Raw genomic sequence first — 24495 nt, 5'->3', positions numbered from 1 at the left:
ATACCACCTCCTCATTTTATATTCCCTTTATATGATGGAATAAAAGGAAATATGCTACTTTTATATTTTAGAGCAAAATTTCAGTTATTACAGTTACTTTTTATTTGGTCAAAAACTGTATGAAGCAATACTGAATGCTTGTTGAACACTCTTTAGAGTCTGTTGTTTTCTTTAGTATCTGTTAAAAGATCAAAGTGACAAGACTGAAGAGTAATAATACAAAGCCGAATACTCTAGCTTTGGTAATGCCACCAACCACATTCTATGAGGTTACTTTTATTTTAAAAACATAAGTCTCATAATAAGCGGAACACCTAATTGTTTTTAGTTACTCAACAATCCCTGACTGAAACCAATCGTTCAAGTCTGCCAACAATTCACCTTACCCAGAGGTCATGTTCAGCGTAGTCAAACAGAAGCCACACCTTCCTATCAGCATGAGAGAGAAACACCTTTTGAAGAGAAATGACGTTTGGATGCTTAAGCTCTCGAAGTAACTGCAAAACAAAGGAGATCCATTAACAATTTCTGCCAAAAAATAATGTTAAAAAACCCATACCATTTGTAATTCAAAGGCAATATAAACCCCGGGTGATCAATCTTAAAAATCTAATAAGCGCCCACACAATTTTGAGACCAATGCTTCAGTAACAAATGAGAAAAAATCTGTGAGAAAAAGACACTGAACAGGTATATCTGAGTAAATCTATTTTGCTGTTTGGTTGGTTATTTCGTTTTAATTTTTTCATTGTGGTAAAATATATATAACATAAAAATTACCATTTTAACCATTTTTAAGTGTACAATTCAGTAGCATCCTTTAAGTAAATTCACAATGTTCTGCAATCATCGCCGCTATCCATTTTGGAATTTTTTTTTGTCATCCCAAACAGAAACTCTGAATCCATTAAACCAGTGGTCTCCAACCTTTCAGGCATCAGAAACCAGTTTTGTGGAAGACAATTTTACCACGGACAATGGAAAAGAGGTACAAGGGGATGGTGGTGGATGCTTTTGGGATGAAACCGTTTCACCTCGGATCATTCATTAGGCATTAGATTCTCATAAGGAGCATGCAACCTAGATCCTTCACATGCGCAGTTCACAATAGGGTTCGAGCTCCTATGAGAATCTAATGCCACTGCTGATCTGACAGGAGGCAGAGCTCAGGTGGTAATGCTTGCTTGCCTGTGGCTCACCTCCTGCTGTGCAGCCCAGTTCCTAACAGTACCAGTGCTGGCCCAGAGACCCCTGCATTACACAATAACCCCACTGCCTTTTTCCCCAGGCCCTGGTAATCTCTACTCTACTATCTGTCCCTAAGAATCTTCCTAATCTAGGTATTTCATGTAAGTGGAACCATACAATATGTATCCTTTCATGCCAGGCTTATTTCACTTAGCCTAATATCTTCATCCATGATGTGGCAAGTATGAATTTCATTCTTTATGGGTTAATACATTCCACTGTAAACATATGTATATATACCACATTTTGTTTATCCATTCATTTGTTGATGTTCATGGGTTGCTTTCACCTCTGGTTATTGTGATTTAATGCTGCTATGAACACTGGTATACCACTACCTGTACAAAGTCCCTGCTTTCAATGCTTTGAGCATAAACCTAACACTGGAAAACGCAGATCAAATTATTGCTCTATGTTTAACTTTTTGAGAAACCACCAAACTTGCAGCTGTAGCATTTTACATTCCCATTTGCAATGCATGAGGGTTCCAATTTCTTTATATCCTCACCAACACTGGTTATTTGTCCCTTTTTGTCCTTAAAAATTAACATATATCCTAATGAGTATGAAGTAGTATCTCACTGTGGTTTTGGTTTGCATTTCCCTAGCGACTAACGGTGTTGAACATCTTTTCATGTGCTTACTGACCATTTGTAGATCGTCTTTAGAGAAATGTCTATTTAATAAGTCCTTTGCCCGTTTTTAAATCAGGTTGTTCTCCACGATTATTATGTGTCTTTATAATCCAGAGACACAAAAGTCTTAAATACATACCAGGTAGTAAACTTGACAATGGTAGGCACTGTGTATTTATTCTCATGGCTGCATGGCCAGCTCCTACCATATGGCCTGGTACCACAGAGGCCCTTACTAACTATTTGGTGAACATATGAATAAATGATTGTGTAAATTAACAAAAGGCACAACTAAACTAAAGGAAGTCATACAACCCACTCTTTGGTTTCTGATCTATGAACTAAGGTCACTGCTTTCTTTATAAAATCAATCTATGTTGTGGCCAGGGTGAATGGCCCACACCTGTAACCTCAGCACTTTGAGAGCCCAAGGCAGGCAGATCACTGAGGTCAGGAGTTCAAGACTAACTTGGCCAACATGATCAAACCCATCTCTACTAAAAAATACAAAAAATCAGTTGGGTGTGGTGGTGCACACCTGTAATCCCAGTTACCCGGGAGGCTGAGGCAGAAGAATCACTTGAGCCCAAGAGGTGGAGGTTCCAGTGAGCTGAGATCACGCCACTGCACTCTAGCCAGTGTGACAGAGCGAGACTCCATCTCAAAACAGAAAGAACAAAAATATTTCTACTTCATTAAATACCAATTGAAAAAAATTTCATAGGGCCCGGCATGGTGGCTCACGCCTGTAATCCCAGCACTTTGGGAGGCCAAAGTGGGTGGATCACCTGAGTTGGGAGTTCAAGACCAGCCTGACCAACATGGAGAAACCATGTCTATACTAAAAATACAAAAATTAGCTGGGCATGGTGGTACATGCCTGTAATCCCAGCTACTGGGGAGGCTGAGGTAGGAGAATCACTTGTACCTGGGAGGTGGAGGGTGCCGGTGAGCCAAGACCGCACCATCTCAAAAAAAAAAAAAAGATTCATCTATCTGATTAACCAGACAACAAGTCTCTGAGAGTAAAGACTTCATACTGAAAGTAACTACCGCCAGAGTAGTGAGAGATAGTGTTATAGGCTGAACTGTGTTCCCTCAAAATTCATATACTGAAGCTCTAATCCCCAATACCTTGTAATGTAAATATGCCGCATAATGATGTAACAGTCAATAACAGAGAGCATATACACTGTTGGTTCCATAAGATTATAATGGAGCTAAAAAATTCATATCACCTAGTGACACACAACCTTCATAATATTGTAGCACAATGTGCATTACTCATGTATGTGGTGTTGCTGGTATAAATACACCTATCACATTGTCAGTCTCATACAAGTCTAGCAAATATCATTATATACAGCACACAACATTTGATAATGATAACAAATGTCTCTATACCTGGCGTATGTTTTTATTACATTATGCTTTTTGTCATTAGAGTGTACCCCTTCGACTTATTTTTTAAGTTAACTGTATAACAGCCTCAGGCAGGTACTTTAAGAGCAGTCTGAAAGGTACTGTTATCATAGGAGCTGATGGCTCCATGCAAATTATTGTCCCAAAGACTTTTTCCTTTCCTTCTTTTTTTTTTTTTTTTGACACAGAGTCTCATATTACCCAGGATGAAGTACGGTGGCACGATCTTGGCTGACTACAACCTCCACCTCCCGGATTCAAGCAATTCTCATGTCTCAGCCTCCCAAGTAGCTGGAACTACAGGCGCACACGACCACACCCAGCTACTTTCTGTTATTATTATTTTTTTTTTGGTAGAAACAAGGTTTCGCCATGTTGGCCAGGCTGGTCTTAAACTCCTGGCCTGAAGTGATCTGTTCACCTTGGCCTCCCAAAGTGTTGGGAGCCACCACGCCTGGCCTTCCTGAAGACTTTCTGGTGGGCTAAGATGTGGAGGTGGAAGACAATGATATTCATGATCTTGACCCTGTGTAGGCGAGGCTAATGTAAGTGTGTCTTAGTTTACAAAAAGACACATGCATTCGTAGGTTATTGCAGCACTATTCACAGTAGCAAAGACATGAAATCAACTTAGATGCCCAGCAACAGTGGACTGGACGAAGAAAATGTGGTACATATACACCAAGGTACATACACAGCCATAAAAAAGAATAAAATCATGTCTTTTGCAGAAACATGGATGCAGCTGGAGGCCATTACCCTAAACAAATTAACACAGGGACAGAAAACTAAATGCCACATGTTCTCACTTAAAAGTAGCGGCTAAACATTGGGTAAACATGGACATAAAGATGGCAACAATAGATACTGGGAACTAGGAAAGGAGGGTGGGGAGGCAGGGGGAAGGGGAAAAACTATAGGAACTATGCTCCACCTCTGGGTGATGAGATCATTCACACACCAAACCTCAGTGACGTGCAATTTACTCATGTAACAAACCTAGACATGTACACCCTGAACCTAAAAGTTGAAAAAGTAAAAAAATGACTTTTAAAAATAGAAAAAAGCTTATATAATAAGAATATAAATATTTTTGTACAGCTATACAATGTGTATTTTAAGCTAAATGTTATTACAATAGTAAAAAAAATAAGTTTGTAATGTAAAAAAGTTACAGTAAACTAAAGTTAACTGAAGAAAGTAAAATATGTTTTATAAAGTTAATGCAGCCTAAGTGCACAGTGTTCATCAAGTCTACAGTAGTGTACACTAATGTCTTAGGTCTTCACATTCACTCACTACTCACTGACTCATCCTGAGCAACGTCCAGACCTGTAAGTCTCAGTTATGATAAGAGTCCCATACATATAGATGTACCATTTTTTATGGTTTTTTTTTTGGTGGGGGAGGGCTCTCGAAGAAGAAGAAAGAATCTGGGGTGAGTGCATACAGTGAAGTGAAAGCAGGGTTAATAAGAGAGTAAAGGATTAAAGAATGGCTACTCCATAGGCAGAACAGCCCATTTTTTATCATTTATTCCGTATTTTTACTGTACCTTTTCTATGTTTCCATATTTTTACTGTACTTTTTCTGTGTTTATTCCATATATTTACTGTACTTTTCTATTTAATATGCTCAGAGATACAAATAGTTGCTATTGTGTTACAGTCGCCTATAGTATTTGGTATAGCAACATGCTGTATAGGTTTGCAGCCTAGAAGGAATAGGCTACAAACAGCCTGGTGTGTGTAGGCTCTACCATTTAGGCTTGTGTAAGTACGCTCTGTGATGGCAGGACCTGAAACTGCCTAATGATGCATTTTTCAGAGCATAGCCCAGTAATTAAGTGATGCATGACTGTATTGGAGATAAGGCCTTTAAGAAGTAATTAAGTTAAAATGAGGTCTTTACAGTGGGCCCTAATCCAATCTGACTAGTGTCCTCCCAAGAAGAGATGATGACATCAGAGAGACACCAGGAGTGTCTCTGAAATGACCATCTGACAAGACAGGAAGGAGGAGCCTATCTGCAAGCCAAAGAAAGAGGTCTCAGAGGAAACTAACCCTGACAGCACCTTGATATTAGGCTTCTAGCCTCCACAACTGTAAGAAAATAAACTACTGCTATTTAGGCCACCCAGCCTGTAGCATTTTGTTAGGGCAACTAAAGCAAACCATTACAGTGAGTAACTATTACTACTGAATAAGGAAAACACCTTTGTTGTTAGTGGTGTTCTGCTGCTGCTGTTGTTTTTTTAGGGAGACATATTAGGAGACAGATAGGTCACTTTGGGATTAAAAGAGAATGGCCACTGAGGATTGGTGATGGAAGTGAAAGTCTCAGTGGACAATTACCTTTAAGTAAATATTTTTTTGAAGAAATTCCAAAAGACCTAAGAGCTATGCTGTATTTAGCAGGGGTAACATTTGCTAAATGCCTACTACATACCAGGCACTGTCCCATTTTTACAAATGAGGAAATTGAAACAAAGAAATCAAGTAACTTGTTTTGGGTACCAAAAGCCAGTGAAGTGGCAGAGCCAGGGTAGGAGCCCAAAGAGTCTAGTGAAGGTGTTAATCCTTATGCATTCCTGTGTGGTTGATGCTCTGATGCTGAGAGAGTAGCAGGTTTTCCTTGGTGATGAAAAGAACTTTAGCACTGCATGACCCTATTCAGAGCCAACAGCATATAGATCCTAGTTTTTAATACTGTAGAAGTTATTTTTTACCTTTTTAAAGATTTTGTGTGAAAATATTTTGAAAACAAAAGGTTTAAAGATACTCATATAATAGTTTCCATCACAGAAACCAACTACGTTTTCCCAATTCTGCTAGGAGAGAAAAAACAATCTTATTTTCTGAGTATTAAGATTGCTGTTCTGACTACAGAATTCACCATAAACTTAATTTATTCCAACTGTTACATACAATATCACATTTCATTTGAACTTCTATAGTACAAATACATAAAAAATAAATACTTAAAACTGTGTATTCTCAATAAATATCACAATGGTGAGAAAATGGGTTTAAAAAACCTAATATTCACCAAACTAAACTGCATCTTTAACATTAACATTTAATAATGTAGCAAAGGTTAAAAAATACATTCTAAATGTATGAGTATGATGACAGTTGACTTGAAATCACTGCTAAAAACACAGAAAACAATTCCAAAATTATTTTAATATATTTAAACCTGTGAAACCTTTTTCAACCAAATTCTTGCAAATTGATAAAAACTGAGGTATGCTTAGGTTAAAGCAGAAGTAAGTAGAAAAGTAAAGTCCGGAGCTTTACCTCTGTTTCCACATCCCAACTATATATAAGGCAGCTTTGTGGAATACTGATGATCCACTCATGTGCAGTTTGAAAAATGTCTAAAATAACGGAACTACAGCTCACAGGATATTTTGAAAATGTATAAGACAAACCACTTACAATAAAATGAAGACTAACATATGCAATGCTCTTTGCTTTTAGAAGAAATTCTCAGAGTTCCTTCCTCCTTCCTTCCCTCCCTTCTACACTTACTTATGGAGCAAGGACTATATGCCAGACCTAGCACACCCTGGGGAAGAAACGCGTTGCAGTCTAGAGTTGGGAGGAAACAGATAACAATGTAAGTAACCAGACACACAGATCAAAAGAACCCCTTTGTAATTATATTTGTAATGAGTATTATATTAAAGAAACAAACTGGGTATAATCTGAGAGTAACAGAGGTGAATGCTGGGGACACAGGACTTCTTTGAGGAAGAATTAATAAATGCAAAGGAGGAAGGCTTGATAAAAACTTGCCAGAAAAAATGAGAATTATTTCATTCTTAACGTTTTCTTATATAAATTTCAAAACTAAAGGAAACAGAATATTAAAACAAACCCCTATGTACCATTAGCCACTCACAAGCTTATTTTATTTGTACTAATATCCACTCCTCCCACTCAAACCTGTATTATTTTGAAGTAAATCCCAGATGTTGTATGATTTCACCTATATTTCAGTATGTATCTCTAAAATATAAGGTCTCTTTTCTCTGACCACAATGAAAATAAATTAGTAATCAGTAACAGTAAGTTATCTGGAAATACCTCACGTTTAAAAATTAAGCAATATAATTCTAAATAACTTACAGATAAAAAGAAAAAATTCACAAAGAAAACTGAAAATATTTTGTACTAAATTAACAGAATAAGAGAAGAATTATATGGTTATTGTTATCTATGTAGAAAAAAGTATTTGATAAAATTCAATATCATTTATGAAAAAAGTTCTTAAGAAAGTAGGAATATAACTTCCTAAACTTGATTAATGGCATCTATGAAAAATCTGTAGCTATCATTATACTGAACGGTGAAAGTGGAAACATTTTCCTCACAGTTGGGAATAAGTCAAAGATACCTGCTCTCACCACTATTCAACATTGTGTGAGATGGCCTAACCAGTTCAGTAAGAGAAAAAAAAAGAAACAAAAGCATAAATATGGAAAGAAGTAAAAGTACTCCTATTCATAGATGACATAATTATGTAGAAAAAAATCCCAAGGAATCACCAAAAACCTACCAGTTAATTTAGAAATGTCTCAGGATATATACTACACTATATATATATATTTTTTTTTTTTTCAAGTAATTATATAATAAATAAAATGGTAAGTATATCTTTCTGCTGGCTTGAAAGTCTCAATACTACTATTCTTTGAATTGATCCAAATTATAATCTCAACAGGCTTTTTTTTTAAAAAAAAAGAAAATAATTAGCTGATGTAAAAATTTATATGATAATGCTAAAGAACCTAAAATATCCCAGACAATTCTGACAGAGAATAAAGCTGGTAGCCTTACACCACCTTGCTTCAAGTCTTGCTAGAAAGGTAGAGTTATCTATTGGTATAAGGCTAGACAGAGAGAACAATGGAACAAAACAGAGTCCAAATGTATAAATGTATACTTTTTTTTTTTTTTACAAAGATGCCAAAGGACTTCTATGGCAAATAATGTTTTCCAAAAATGATGCTACAACTGTACGTTCATATGGGACAGCGGTGGGGAGGGGATTCAAACTCTGTATCATATCACAAACAAAAATTGACTATCTCATAAACTAGAAATAAAAACACTATAAAACTTTTAGAAGAAAATATTGGGAAATATTTTCACAATCAGTGGGTAAAGATTTCTTCAGCCACATACAGAAAATAGCCATAAGAGGAAAAATTAGTAAGACTTCATAAAAATTAAAAATTTCTGCTCATCTTAGATTGAATAACCATGATCAAGTACATTAAATGTAGGCTTTCATGCTTCTTTCTGTGCTTGAGAGCATTTAGAGTTATCATGATACATGTAAAGATAATCATGTCTGTTTCTGAACTGAGTTTTGTTTTTTGTTTGTTAAAAAAAAAAAACATTTTGTTAAAGACTAATAAACAGAGAAAAGCGTGAACAATAAGTACACAGCTTAATGAATTTTCACATATATAACCAGTGAAACCAGACCCAGAGCAACATCAAAGAATTGCCAGCACCCTGAAAGCTCTGTATTCCCTCCAAGGATAATCAACATCCTGCCTTCTAACACACTAACCATATTTCAATGGCTTTTAATTCTTTAAAACTGACTAGTACATACAGAATAGATGTTGAAGAACTGACGATTAACATACAGATACCTGATCTCAAGACTGAAAAGTATGAAAATTTTATCAATTAAATGAACGACATTTTCCAGCATGGTCTATCTTTAGTTAACAATATCCTCCATCTCACCCTTATTCTTCCCTCATGGATATAACTCTCACATGTGTTTCCAAACCTGGAACTTTCCTTGATTTTCTACTTTAGTTTAAATGTACACCTTTCTCCATTCTGAAATACTTCTATCACAGTACTTGACACACAGTTCTTAGATTTATGACTCTTTTTCCTCAACACAGTGTAAATACTTTAGGCCAGAGACCCTGACTGACTTGCTCTGTTTATTTTTACCTACTTGAGTTGGTTGAATACTCATTGGTACAGAATCTGGTAAACTTGCAAAATTCTTTAAATTAACATTTCCAGGTCATAATAGACTATTATGGGTAAATATAATAGAAGGGCTGAGAGCAACAAAAGCAAAGATTATAATATATATCCTAGAATATTCTGTGTAAAGCTAGAAAAGACAAATTTGGACCCACAGTTTTAAAACAGTAAAAACTGAAGTACAATCTGAAAAAGTAATGCTCAATTTAAATGTATGGATAATTATTAAGTAATGCATTAACCCAAAGACTACTTCTCTTTGGAATCAAAATGAGATTCTACTCACAATATGGAAAACTATGCTTCCAAAATAAAAGGGCACAAATGTTTACATACTCAAATGAACAGATACAAGCAATAAAAATCAAATAATACAATCTCATTTTGACATAACTAATTACATTAATCCCATTCTATTAAAATAAAAAGATTAATTTTATATGGACTAACATGCCACTTTTACTGCTCTCAATGAAATAACTGAACCCTTCACTGTTAGTGACATTTATTAGGAAATATGTATTTATATAAACAACTGAAATTTACCCCAAATGAAGAGCTTATATAGACAGAACTACATGCCTCCTTTACATCTCCTTAATAAATATTTTTTCTACATATAGCTGATATAAAAAATATTCACTAACTTTCAATTAATGTGACAAATACAATATAGAGCCTTATATAGTTGGTACTCATAAGTCAGTTGATAATAATGATAAAAAGAACTTCACTTACTGCTATTTCTCTACATGCCGACATAGAGATCCCAGTTCCTTCTATTTGTTTTAAAGCATAGTCTTTATCATCCTTCCTGTAAAAACAAAGTTATTTTAATATATAGATAACTCTATGTGCATTTTAATAAAATATACATAATATAAAATCACATGTTTAATCTACATTTGACATCATTCAATATAATCATACAATGTTGTACAAGGAAAAGCTTTTTAGATAACCTAGTCCAGTCCCATTATTTGATGAGGGAAGTTAGCTTCAAAGGAATAAAAAGACTTTTCCAAGGCTCCAGTTACTTGTGGAAGACACAGATTGAGATACAGAGCTTCTGACTCCCAGTAATAGATTCCTTCTGCTCTAATATATATGAACATAACACACATATATAAACTAAAACTTGCCTTCTAAAACCTATTCAGATATTAGTGGGTCGAAAGAGTTAAGAAATGAATGTGTCCCTAAGGCACAAAATGGTTATAATTTAAAACATGTTATAGTAATCATAATTTGATAATAAATAATTCAGGTCATCTCCAAAGACTTTCAAAGATACTCACGCAACATGTGTTTATTGAACACTTACTACGTACCCAGAACTGTGCTAGGTACTGAGGATACAACAGGTTCCTTCTTTTAGAGAGTTTTCTGTGTCTACTGGCCTAAAAAGATAAGTAACCCACCACAATATAATATGATAAGTGCTATGATATGGCAAGTGCAATAGAAAAGGTTACTCAAAGGGGACTTTGGTGGAGGACCAAGCAAAGACTACTCAGAGGAAATGCCACTTAACTGAGGCCTAAATGGGTGTTCTCAAACCTTTTGGTCCCAGAATCCTATTATTCTCTTGAAAATTACGGTGGACCCTGACGAGCTTGGCTTATTATATCTGTCACAATATGTGCCCTATATGAATTTAAAAATGAGAACTTTTAAAACTACAAAATATATATCCATTAGCCACCAGAGCAATGGAATGGCATCATCACATGGTGAATCACCTCTTAAAGAGATCCATTAGATACTCATTAGAATGAGAATGAGAAAAGCAAATAATGTCATAATATTATTACAAAAATAGTGTTGACCTTGCAGACCCTCTAAAAGGATCTCATAGACACCCAGGGGGCTCCAGGATCACACTTTGATAACGTGTGTGTGTGTGTGTGTGTGTGTGTGTGTGTGTGTGTGTGTATCATTTAAGAGAAGAGTAGTCACATGAGGAAAGAGAAAATAAAGCATTTGAGGGAGATGGGATACTGTATAAAACTGAAGATGAGACTGGGGATAAAATCAGAAACCACAACATAAAAGTCTTTTCACTCCAAGAACAACAGGAAGGGCTCCTCTAAAGGTTTTTAAAATTATTACTAAACAAGAGAATATCAATTATATTTTATCTGGGAAATTTATCTTTGGCTGCCTCGTGAATGCCTACTGAGAGTAAGTAAGGACAAGAGTCAGAGAGAACAGTTACAAGCAACTAGTATTAAAATTATTCAGTGAGAGATGATGATGGCTATTGCAGAATGGTGGTTACCATAGAGAACAGACAGATAGATAAGAAGTAGAGTCTTTCATGATTGACTATTGTGGGTAAGGAAGAAGAAATTAAAGATAATGATTTCTGCCACAGGCAACAAAGTAATGACAGCACTATTCACTGAAATAAAAACCCAGGTAGGAGGAAAAGCTTTGAGGGAACAGGTAGGTGAAAGCTCCATCTGCACAGGCTGAGTTTTGGGGACCTGGGAGACATCTAAGTGGCATAGCTCTTGGCAAGCAGAGTAAACAGTAAAGCTAAAGAGCAAGCTGAAGATACATATTTACTGGAATCAGCATGACGCAGTGATGGAAGTCATGAGAGTAGGCTGAGTGAGAGCAAAAAGAAGGACTGTTAAGAAAAAGATTTGCAAAAAGGACACAATAGCAAATAGTATAAAAATCTGCAGAGAGGTCTAGTAGGGTAAGAGTTGAAAAGTATCTACTAAATTTAGCAATGATGAAGTCAACAATGAATACCGGAGTAGGCAAAAACAGTTGAAGTGATGTGGTGGCAGGGTCTATATTGTAGAAGGCTGAGGAGTGAATGAGACATATGTAAACTAAGACAACATACGTAAGCAATTCTTTGAAGGGGAAAAACAAGGCACGTGCTAGACTAATACACAAGGTTAAAGAATTATTATTTCTCTCTCTTTTTTTAAAAAAGCTCTGAAGTGATCATCTCTGACTCCAAGGAATTATTATTTCTTAAGATGGAAGAGACTTGAGTATGATAAGCACTGGCAGAAAAAACCCAGAAAAAAGAGCTGATAATATAAGAGAGGAGAAAAAATCCAGAGAGCAAGCTTTCAGGGTCTTTGCTCTCTGTCTTGAAGGAGAAACACCTATCCCACCATAATAGGAAGGAAGGATAGATAAAGGAATGAATACAGATGGAAAGAAGTTGGTTCTGAGGCAAAACGCTGGGGGGAGTTCCCATTTTGATAGTGTTCATTTTTTTTGAAAGTGCCAATGAGGTCATATTCTAAAAGGAAGGGGAAAGGTGATAGGACTGGAGATGTCAGTAGCATGATAGCTTAAGTGAACAAATTAATAAGTTTTTATAAAATCAATTAATTTAAGTCAATTTAATACTTTATTATTTTAAATCATTCCTAAAGCTTAACATTGTTTTATCTTTGTTTTTACAACATATCTTATACCAAATCCTTATTTGGGAAAACAAATCCCAATTACAAAAGTATTTTTCTGGAAAAAAAATTTGTTTTATGACAATTGGTTTTACCTCATATATCTAGTAAAGCATCACGGGTACTCACTATATGAAAAAGACATTAAGAGTGCCTGTACTTAATGTTCACTAAATCTGAATGGTTTCTGAAAGAAAGAAGAAGTTAAGGATACACAAAACAAAACTGGAATCAGAATAGTCTATTAGACACTTTCATGGGCAGGGTTATTGATTTAACCAGATGGTCAATTCAAGGGTATAACACATTCTATTAAATCTACTGTTTAAGAATTACATCCTAGAATTGAACCCCCTACTAAGAAAGAGAGTGGTGGGAAAGAAAATAATTTAAGCTAAAGATTTACCCATTCACCTCCTTAATATCCACCACTTTCTCTTATTTAAAATGTGCAAGGTGCTATATGATAATTTCTTCTCTGTGAACTAAAAAAATTATAATATTCAATCAGTCTTCTCCCCTACTCCAAGTAATTACATTTTTTTTACTTTATAAAAGTAAATTATTAGAAAGAAATGTGCAATGGACAAAATTGACACCAAATAAATTATAAGTGATATTTGATTATAAAAAAGGCAACCTTCTCTGGAAAATTCTCTAATATAATTACAACATAATATAATAGTGCTATGCGGTTTACATGGCAAATTTATCTCCCCATCCACCCATTTTTTCAGTAAAAGACACAAAGGAGATGAAAAAGATTTGTTCACTAGTGTCTAGGGGAAGTAGTCAGATTAAACGAATGGTTACAATACAGACTAAGTAGCCCTCATCTGAAATGCACGCGATGAGAAGTGTTTTGAAATTCTGATTTGAGAGATTTCGGAATATCTGCACATATATAATGAGATATGTTGGGAATGAGATCCAAGTTAAACACAAATTTCATTTCATGTTTCATATACGCCATATACACATTGCCTGAAGGTAATTTTACATAATATTTGAAATAATTTTGGGCATAAAACAAAGTTTATGTACACTGAACCATCAAAAAGCAAAAGTATCACTATCTCTGCCACTCCTGTGAACAATCTGTAGTTGTTTGGCATCACCATCATTCATGAATCTGAATTTATATGATGCTGATAACTAATTATTTTCTTACACTTAAGTACTTAATAGTAAAAAAAATATGGCATATCGGCTGGGCACGGTGGCTCACACCCTAACCCCAGCACTTTGGGAGGGCGAGGCGGGCAGGTGTTTGAGGCCAGCCTGGAGAACATGGTGAAACCCCATCCCTACTAGAAATACAAAAATTAGCTGGGCTTGGTGGCATGTGCCTGTAATCCCAGTTACTTGGGAAGCTGAGGCAGGAGAATCTCTTGATCCCAGGAGGCGGAGGCTGCAGTGAGCCGAGATCGCACCATTGCACTCCAGCCTATGGGACAAGAGAGAGACTCTGTTTCAAAAAAAAAAAAAGAAGGCATATAATTAATATTGTGAAAAAATAATGTGTTCAGGGTAATGCTAAGCAGCACAGTAGCATCATCAGAATATCTTTTCTCCCTTAAGGACACTGAATCAACAGTGTGTTATGCACCTACGTTTGACTACAACCAGTCACATGAAATTAGATGTGGAATTTTCCACTTTTGGCATCAGGCCAGTGCTCAAAAAGTTTCAGATTTTGTAGCATTTTGAATTTCTGATTTTTGGATTAGAGGTGCTCAACCTGGATAGTATACTAAGCACTATAGAAAGAGACAATGCACCGTATCTTCAAGGTTTGAAGCTGGATGAAAGAAGGCTTTAGAAAGCCTCTTTACACTAGATTCTGAAGACTTAAGAAATTTGATAAAAATATGTAACAAACTAGGCATAGAAGGAATATAGCTCAAAATAATAGAGGTCATACATGACAAACCCAAAGCTAACATCATATGAATGAGAAAAAGTTGAAAATCTTTCCTCCAAGAACTGGAACAAGACAAGGATGCCCATTTTTGCCACTCTTATTCAACATAGCACTGGAAGTCCTAGATAGAGCGATCAGACAGGAGAAATAAAAGGCCTCAACATTCAAGTTAGTTAAACTGTCTCTCTTTGCTGATGATACGATCATATATATACATATATATATATATACTTTATGTGGAGTCTCGCCCTGTTGCCCAGGCTGGAGTGCAGTGGTGTGATCTTGGCTCACTCCAGCTTCCACCTCCCGGGTTCAAGCGATTCTCCTACCTCAGTCAGCCTTCTGAGTAGCTGGGATTATAGGCACACACCACCATGCCTGGCTAATTTTTGTATTTTTAGTATGGACAGGGTTTCTCCATGTTGGCCAGGCTGGTCTTATACTCCTGAGCTCAAGTGATCTGCCCACCTCAGCCTCCCAAATGATCTGACATTTTAAAAACCTAAAGACTCCACCAAAAACACCTCTTAGATTTGGTAAATAAATTCAGGAAAGTTGCAGGTTACAAAATCAACATGCAAAAGTCAGTATCATTTCTGTATACCAAAAATGATCTAACCAAGAAATAAATCAGTAAGTCAATCTCACTTAAAAGCTAGAAAAAATTAAAATACCTAGGAGTAAATTTAACCAGGGAGGTAGAAATCTCTACAAGAAGGACTACAAAATACTGTTAAAAGAAATTGAAGATGACACAAACAAAAGGAAAAACATCCCAGGCCCATGGATCAGAAGAATCAATATTGTTAAAATGACCATACAGCCCAAAGCAATCTACAGATTCAATGCAATCCCTATCAAAATACCAATGTCCTTCTTCACAGAATCAAAAAAAATAATCCTAAAAGTCATATGGAACCAAAAAAGAGCCCAAGTAGTCAAAAGCAATCCTGAACAAAAAGAAAATAGCTGGAGGCATTACATTACCTCACTTCAAAACACATTACAAGGCTATAACCAAAATAGCATGGTATTGGTAGAAAAACATATAAGTAGCCCAAAGGAAGAGAATGAAGAACTCAGCAATAAAGCCACATATTTAGAGCCAACTTGTCTTTGACAGAGCTGACAAAAACTAATAACAGGGGAAAGGACACCCTCTTTAGCCACATGCAGAAGATCTAAATAAATAATTTATGACTAAGCTCAAAAGCACAGGCAAAAACAAACAAACGAAAAACAGACAATGAGACTTTGTTGCACTAAAAAGCTTCTGCACAGTAAAAGAAATAACAGTAAAGAGACAACCTGCTGAACCAAAGAAAATATTTGCAAACTATTCATCTGACGGGACTAATATCCAGAATATAAAAGGAACTCAAACAACCCAACAGGAGAAAACATAATAATCCCATTAAAAAGTGGGCAAAGGACATGAATATTTTTCAAAAGAAGACATATAAAGAGTCAACAGGTATATGAAAAAAACGCTCAATATCACTAATCATCAGAGAAATGTAAATCAAAACCACAATAAGATACCATCTTTTCCCAGTGAGAATGGCTTTCATTAAAAAGACAAAAGATAACAGATGTTGGTGTGGACACAGAGAAAAGAGAACTCTTACACATGGTGGGTGGGAATGTAAACTACTACAGTCACTATAGAAAATGGCATGTCGATTTCTCAAAAAACTAAAAATAGAATTACCATTCAATCCAGCAATCTCACTACTGGGTATCTACTAAAACAAACAAAAAAAAAACAATATATCAAATTGATACCTGCACTCACATGTTTATGGCAGCGCTCACTATTCACAATAGCAAAGGTATGACATCAACCTAAGTGTCTATCAACAGATGAATGAATAAAGAAAATGTGGTATATATACACTATAGAATACTATTCAACCACAAAAAAAGGAGGGAAATCATGTCATTTGCAGCAACATAGATGAAACTGGAGGTCAACATGGTGGAAACAACTTAAGTGAAATAAGCCAGGCACGAAAAGACAAATATCGCATGTTCTCACTTAACCTGTGGGAGCTTAAAAAAAATTTTTTTGAATATGTAAAGGAAGAGTGAAAAACTAGATAACAAACACTGGGAAGATAAGTGGGAGGCAAAAGGATGAATGAAAAGTGGTTAAAGGGTACAAACATAGAGTAAGATAAAAGGAATAAATTCAGCCGGGCATGTTAGCTCATGCGTGTAATCCCAGCACTTTGGGAGTGAGAGGGGTGTAGATCACTTGAGGCCAGGAGTTTAAGGCCAACCTGGTGAAACCTCGTCTCTACTAAAAATACAAAAATTAGTCAGTCGGTCATGGTGGTGTGCAGCTGTAGTCCCAGCTACTAGGGAGACCGAGGCAGGAGGATCACTTGAACCCAGGAGACGGTGGTTGCAGTGAGCTGAGATTGTGCCACTGCACTCCAGCCTGGGCGACAGAGACTCTGTCTCATAAATAAATAAATGGAATAAATTCAATATTTGATAGCAGAGTGGGATGACTATAGTTAACAAAAATATACTGTAGTTGCATGACAGACATCCTGAGTTCCCTGACTTGATCCCTATGTATTATATAGATGTAATGACAAATGTTCAAATTTGGGTGTGCGCGCGCATACACACACACACACACACAGACTTAAGTTTTTCAGGAAGAAAGGGAGGCACTGGGAAGATAAATCAGTAGTTATATGAGACACCCCAAGAAGTGGAAACAGTATATACAAAGTTACTCAAGCATGGAAAGGGTCTGGCATGCTCAGAGAATAGTAAAGACTAGCAGCAAGTAGTTTAATATCACTAAAACTGTCACAAAATAAACAGCTACCAGTGACAGCCCTGAGGACAGGTGAGATTTTAGAAATAGGTGGCCAGGCACAGTGGCTTACACCTATAATCTCAGCACTCTGGGAGGCTGAGACGGGCAGATCACCTGAGGTCAGGAGTTCGAGACCAGCCTGGCCAACATGGTGAAATCTGTCTCTACTAAAAATACAAAAAATTAGTCAGACATGATGGTGGGCACCTGTAATCCCAGCTACTCGGGAGGCTGAGGCAAGTGAATCACCTGAACCCAGGAGGCAGAGGTTGCAGTGAGCCGAGATTGTGCCACTGCACTGCAGTCTGGGCAACAAGAGCGAAACTCCATCTCAAAAAAAAAAAAAAAGAAATAGGCAAGGTAAGATGGGGAATCTTTTATGCCACCTGTCTCAAAAGAGGTATGTAGAGTGTGCAAAACAAGTAAAAAGAAAATAAAAGAATAAAGCTGAGGGAAAATGGTTGCGTGAGAAAACCAAAAATAGGAAGACACAACCATGATGAAAATTCACCTTTAAGAGGTGGGAGGAGTAGGATGAAAATATAAAATGGCTGCAAAGGATTGGTTTAAAAAACTGAGCAGTGTTTTGGTAAAAGAGCGTATAGAACACACAAATCAAACTACGCTGCTTCCTAAAACTCAAACTATGGTAAAGGGAATTTCTGAAAGATACAAGGACAATAAAGATAAAAACTGAGAAAGAAGATAGCATAAAAATGTGGAAATTAGAAAGCAAATAGACAAAAAGTAACTGATTAAGAGGATTCAAGAAAACAAAATCAGAAGCTGACAGTGAAGAAAGCCAAGAACCAATTAGATTTACATAGCAAAATCATGCAATAGCAGAGAATTGAGACTATAAGATACTGCTAGAAGTAGAAATGGCTGAATGGAAGATAAAGTGGAGGAGATATCCCAGAATAGAATAGTAAGACAAAGTGAGAGAGGGGGAAAAGAAAAATAGGAAAATTGGAGGAGCAGTTCAAGGAACTCAAGAAAACTTCCAAATTGAAACATAATTTCCAAAACTGGAAGGGTCTACCAAAATCCCATCACAATTAAATGAAAATAGGCCTATCCCAAGATACAATATCTAGATATTTCAGAAAAGTAAAGACAAATAGTACATTTTACATTTTACAAGCTTCCAGGGGAGATAGGTAACAAATCACTTAGAAATGGATCAGGAATCAGCCAGGCACTGTGACTCACATCTGTTATCCCAGCACTTTGGGAAGCCCTGGCGGATGGATAATGAGGTCAACAGATGGAGACCATCCTGGCCAACATGGTGAAACCCTGTCTCTACTAAAAATACAAAAATTAGCTGGGTGTGGTGGTGCATGCCTGTAGTTCCAGCTACTTGAGAGGCTGAGGCAGGAGAATCGCTTGAACCTGGGAGGTGGAGGTTGCAGTAAGCTGAGATCACGCCACTGCATTCCAAAAAAAAAAAAAAAAAAAAAAAAGGAAGGGGATCAGGAATCAGGAGACCTTTTTGGTCCTCTCAAAATGCGTTTTGCAAGCTAGATGTTCTAGACTAGCTCTGCATTGTATAAAATCATTATATACTGATTATACTGTCAACAGATGTGGTTTAGGGTTTAAGCTCTGTGTAGGAGTCTATTCTGGAGAATTAAATATTCAGCTGCAATGATAGGAAAATATTCTAGAATAGCCAACCAGATCAAGAAGCTTGTACCAGAATCTAAATCAGTACATTACTTCTTTCATGGAAAAAAATATGCTTTAGAGAAAACAAAACAGCTGAAATAATCACTGTGTTTACTCATGTAGTAAGAACTGTGAATTACCTAAAGGCTAATGTGTAGGTCTAAGATTTAATTACCTTATATATGTGATAATGTGTAAGATTATAAACAACTGCCATTGCATGCTGAGATACGATGGTTATTAACGGGGGAAAAGTCTGTGAGAATGCTAGACTATGACATAACATCTTAGTGATCGTGCAAGATAATAAACCAGTTTGGTCCAAATACTTTAGAGATGTGAAAGGAACAGTCTAAGTTGCTTTGGTGTGATATCTTTGGTATTTTTAATGACCATAGTATTTCCAATTAGGGAAAAAAAGGAAAAGGTCAAAAAAAAAGATGGCTCTGAAATACATATTATTGGGTCTTAGGCATATTTTAAATCATTTTTTAAAACAATTAAAGGTCCTAATAATTACTGTTCTTGCTTTTTTTTTTGAGACAGAGTCTCACTCTGTCACTCAGGCTGGCATGCAGTGGCTTGATCTAGGCTCACTGCAACCTCCACCTCCTGAGTTCAAGTGATTGTCCTGCCTCAGCCTCCCAAGTAGCTGGGATTGCAGTCGCCTACCACCACCCCTGGCTAATTTTTGTGTTATGTTGTCCAGGCTGGTCTCAAACTCCTGACCTCAGGTGATCTGCTCGCCTCAGCCTCCCCATGTGCTAGGATTACAGGCATGAGCCACTGCACCCAGCTATTCATGCTTTATTTTCAAAAACTGCCCAGAACTATTTCTTACCTTGGATATGAGGACTTAGGTTAACAATTGTATCATTTAAAACTCTTCTAGATTTAGATCCCAAATTCAGAATAACAAAGCTAATAAAATGCATTTTATGCCTAAAACATCTTTAAATTTCCTGGAATGGCCATGAGGTAACACAAAGATTTACTCCTTTACCTTAAAAAAGGAGGGATAATAGAAATAATTACATTTGGTCAATATTCCTACAATGTTATTTAATGCAAAATTATAAAAATTCTTATTTCTAAATTAATTTGGTAAATCACAAGAGAAATTTGGGCTCTATAAACAATTATATGCAAATAAAACATTAATGAATATATCTTCAATGGTTATGTACTTTAAGTTGAGAAAAGGCAAATTCGTGCTCATGAACAAAAATTGGTACAATAACTACTTCAATTTGATTTTTGTTTCTAGATTTCAATATCCTTATTGAAAGAGCCACGTAGATTTGTCAAAGTCCTCACTATTCATAGTATGTTCTAACTCCCTGCACAATTACTGACTGAATCTGTGTATTATGTGACAATAGATGATCCAGCCTTTTCTATTCTAATAATTCTAGTTAAGATAATACTTACCACTGATGGAAACAACTATTTTCCTTTGCTAAGTACTTAATCAGCTGTATATGGTCTTAGATTAGGTGTCTGGCTATTTTTAAAGCATCATTAGCCAAAGACTGCACTTGAACACGCTCCAGTGACTTTGCCAGATTCTATTAAGAACTAAGGCAGCAGTAAAATACCTTGGCTCTGTAGCTCTGAATTACAGCACCACAACAGATCCTCAAATTACTAAAGCTCTGTCCCAGCCAGAGACCTCAAACTGAAGATTCTTAAGAATCTTCCAGAAGATGATCTTAGAGACAGATATAGCTTCTACCCAAGACTTTTGGATCAAGAGGAATGAAAAAGACAGCTTCTACTCAGGGCCCATGGAACAAGGATCAAGGTGACCAGAACCATAGATTATCATGCTTTAACTTGCATGCTCTTTTTTTGTGTCCACGCTATTTTCTTTCCTCTAGTTTAAATTTCTAAATTAACAGGCAATTGTTAACTCCAATAACGATATCTATAAGACCTTACCATTAATATTGCTTTATGCATTCCTAGTCACTCTGTGTATGAGTCTACTGTCAGTCTACAATTTGCTCATGATTTTACTAAAACATGCAATCAAACCAATGGTTGAGATTGTAGCCACTTTCTTTTGGGTACAACTCAGCTTACTCTAGTTCCTAGGCAATTACATTCAACTACTAAGCAACTCTTTAAATAGTAAACTAAAAATAGTGAACAGGACAGATACCCCTATGATGTCATACTTAGGAAAGTTTCTGTCAACACCAAAACCACACTTAGGGACCTTGGCTCTTGACTTAGAAGTGGAATATAAACTCTGTTAATAATCTCTCGGTATTTGTCAATGTTAAATTACTCAAATGTGACTTCCAGAATCTTAAATGTGTACAGCCATTTTTGGTTCAGATGACTCAACAGCTAACCTTAAAACAATAACAAAAGGTATACATAAAAAACTGACTTCAGTCCAACAACAGATAAGGCTGTCTTAATAATCTCCTATCTCCTAGCAATGTTAAAGATCTAGATTTCACTGAACAATTATCTGAATACCCTGAATCTGGCCAAAAGGAGGGACTGAGAAAGTGAAATGAAGCCCCACTGATAATTATGATTTCCCTAAAAGATCAGTAGCATGGCCAGTAGCAATGGTCCCCTCTGCTTCACTTCTCCCAAACAGAATGCTGAAGCACCTAATTACCAAACTGACCTCACTTCATGACAGTATCCAATCCAGATCTGGTCTACTTCCTCTATTCTTTCCTTAGCATCATTCAGCCCAAACCCAATCCCTATAAAGCACTTGCTCTTTTCTTACTGAGATACCTCATACTTCATCTGACATGAGCTCTCCCTTGCTAGAGCAGGCTAATAAATTTTGACTAAAGGTGCACTCCTGGTGGTATTTATCATTTATCATGCCCAATAATCTTATATAAGATTTCAATGCATCACAGCAAATTAAACAACCCTTTCTTTTAAATGAGGTAAAACCTGAAAGAGCACATTCTAGCTAGTTATGCTACATTTTCTTTAAGGTTCCTTGCCATATTAACACATACTGCTCTTTTGATCACTCTGACAAATAAAATAGACAAGGTAACTTTTTAGTTAATGACATAAGTTTATTCAAAAGATTATTAGAACTATTAGTTCTAGATTTGTGGGAATTTCCTGGCAATTTGGGGGGAAGTTCCTGTGCTTGGCACTGTTATAATCTCTGAGATACGGCACTGAAGAAGATAGATTCAACAGGAATTACTTCCAAGTTTCTTGGCAGCTCCATATGCCAAGCTCTAAGAAGTTACAAGGCTTCTTATAAACTTAGCAATGAATACCTCTCATCTGCATTATCTCATAAAATTCAAGCCAGCTTTATACTTCAAATTCATCTTTACCTTGTTTGGAGAAACAGCTAGCAGAGCTTTAAAAAAATATATTTGCCTTGGAGTTTGAAAGAAACACTTGGTCTTTTCCTGTCTGTTTCAGTTATAAAATTAGAGTACATTATCAGAATTAGAATATGGAGGTTTTCCACTAAATTATTTATCAATCAGTCTTTCTTAAACTATCTTCCCAAAGTCATCTGCCTTAACAACAACTCTGTTAAGAAAAACAATACACTTACTGCATCTTCACTTCAAGAACTATATTTTGACATTGATCATTTATAATCATTCTTTTCTCCTTAACATTCATGCTAGAAAACATAGGCAACCCTAAAAACAGAAATTAATGTACAAGAATACTTTTGTACCCAAATGGTTAGTATTTCCTGCTATTTCATATATCTACCTAATTTATTTCCATTTGGCCTGAAACACATTTTTCTTAAAAGCACTATTACATTCAGACATGTGAATGCACCTGAACATTTCTGAAGTGTTCATGTTATACTCCCAAGTGTTATTATAAATAAGTACTCAAGAGTCATGTGCTAATAAGGCACCCTAAAAATGTCTTTGTCTCCTTAAGTGACTTTCTAACATTTCTATCTCTTTATCAATATAGCCACCAAATATAGAAAGTTACTTTCTAGCCCATCAACGATACTCAGTAATTGTAAAGAATATTTTATCAATGCTAGTTGTTGAAAAAATAAGAGATCTAAAATCATTACAACTCTGCCTCTCACTTGGAGAGTCTTTACTGAACCATTAGCAACACAATGTTAAACCTGCCTGAGTTTATAAACAAAAATATCTGACCACAAGCTTTGCTATTTGAAGAAATTAATATACCTTCTCACTCTTGCACTCTTTATCAATTATTTCCAGGATGCTTTAAGACTAACATTTAACATTACTTAATGGCTCTCAATTAAATTGATAAGGATATGGAGGAATGGCTACCATTCCACATGCCTTGCTACTAAGAGTATAAACTTGTACACACATGTTAGGGACCAATCTGGCATAGTGATTAAGTACAGCATGTGTATTTCCTATGCCAGCCAATGTGTCTGCTGATTATAAACCACAGGAAAGGTTTCATATAGCTGCAAAAAGTAGCATCTTTGCAGAGGCAAATAGATAGAGGTATCATTGGAAATAGATAAGTAACCCGTGGTATATGCATTTAAAGATACATTTAAAGAGAATACGTGGTCAAAAGTCACGAACTGAATGTGTGTGTGTGTGTATATATGAGCAGAAAAATTTTATTTAAAACAATGAGATTTACACTACAGAATTATTTATATAAAATAAATTTTTCTATTTTCAGTATACAAATAAGCAAGAGGAGTGATAAACTCAGGGAGTGATAAACTCACCTTGGCTGCCTAATAATAGTACCAGATATAGGTATGGTGTTTAGCATGAATTAAAAACTGGCAAGAAGAAACCTGCCACGTTTTCCCGTCTCCTTCTACTCACCACCCACCCCCAATTACACATAAGATAGAGGTAGATTAAGGTCTCACTGTAATTAGGTAAATATGTAACATCCTACCAAAAGTGAAATAACCACACAGAGAGAGAAAAGATCAGTATATGTCACAGTGGATGGGGATGAATGAATGGGAGCATCAGCGGCCAGCAAATCTCACAAGGCAGGGTCATTTAGGGTCATCGAGCTTAAGTCTTGTAGCACTGTTAATATTAACCTTTTCTATTTGAGAATTTCATACCATTCTGTAAAAAAAAAAAAAAAAAAAAAAATGCTCTAATAGATTTATAGACCCTAAGTTCTCCTAATTCTTGAATCAAATTCAGTGTTATTTGGGGGGAGGAAACCACATCATTTCCCAACAGTCAGAAAAACACCATTGCCTCTAACTTTCCAGAATACCAAAAAGCCCATTTCTCTGCAAGTGAATGGGACTCTTCAATCAATGGGACCTCCTGGCAGGAAGATC

The 24495-nt window shown here is 36.1% G+C and overlaps 1 protein-coding gene across 4 annotated transcripts in view; it reads right to left on the bottom strand.

Moving 5' to 3' along the window:
* Positions 1-24495, bottom strand: part of CDK8 (cyclin dependent kinase 8) — a 140420-nt gene that overhangs the window by 51108 nt on the left and 64817 nt on the right. For all 4 annotated transcript variants that reach the window (XM_012441713.3, XM_012441723.3, XM_021677395.2 and 1 more), the window contains exons 2-3: positions 10070-10145; positions 387-497 (exon numbers count right to left, since the gene is read on the bottom strand). In XM_012441713.3, coding sequence (XP_012297136.1) covers positions 387-497; positions 10070-10145 — 187 coding nt within the window. The remainder of the gene's footprint in view (positions 1-386; positions 498-10069; positions 10146-24495) is intronic.

This window comes from Aotus nancymaae, unplaced genomic scaffold, assembly GCF_030222135.1.
Source record: "Aotus nancymaae isolate 86718 unplaced genomic scaffold, 86718_ANA_hifiasm-v0.15.2.pri h1tg000009l, whole genome shotgun sequence".
NCBI classification, from domain to species: domain Eukaryota; kingdom Metazoa; phylum Chordata; class Mammalia; order Primates; family Aotidae; genus Aotus; species Aotus nancymaae.
The sequence above is the reverse complement of the archived record's forward strand: the minus strand, read 5'-3'. Positions and strand labels throughout refer to the sequence as shown.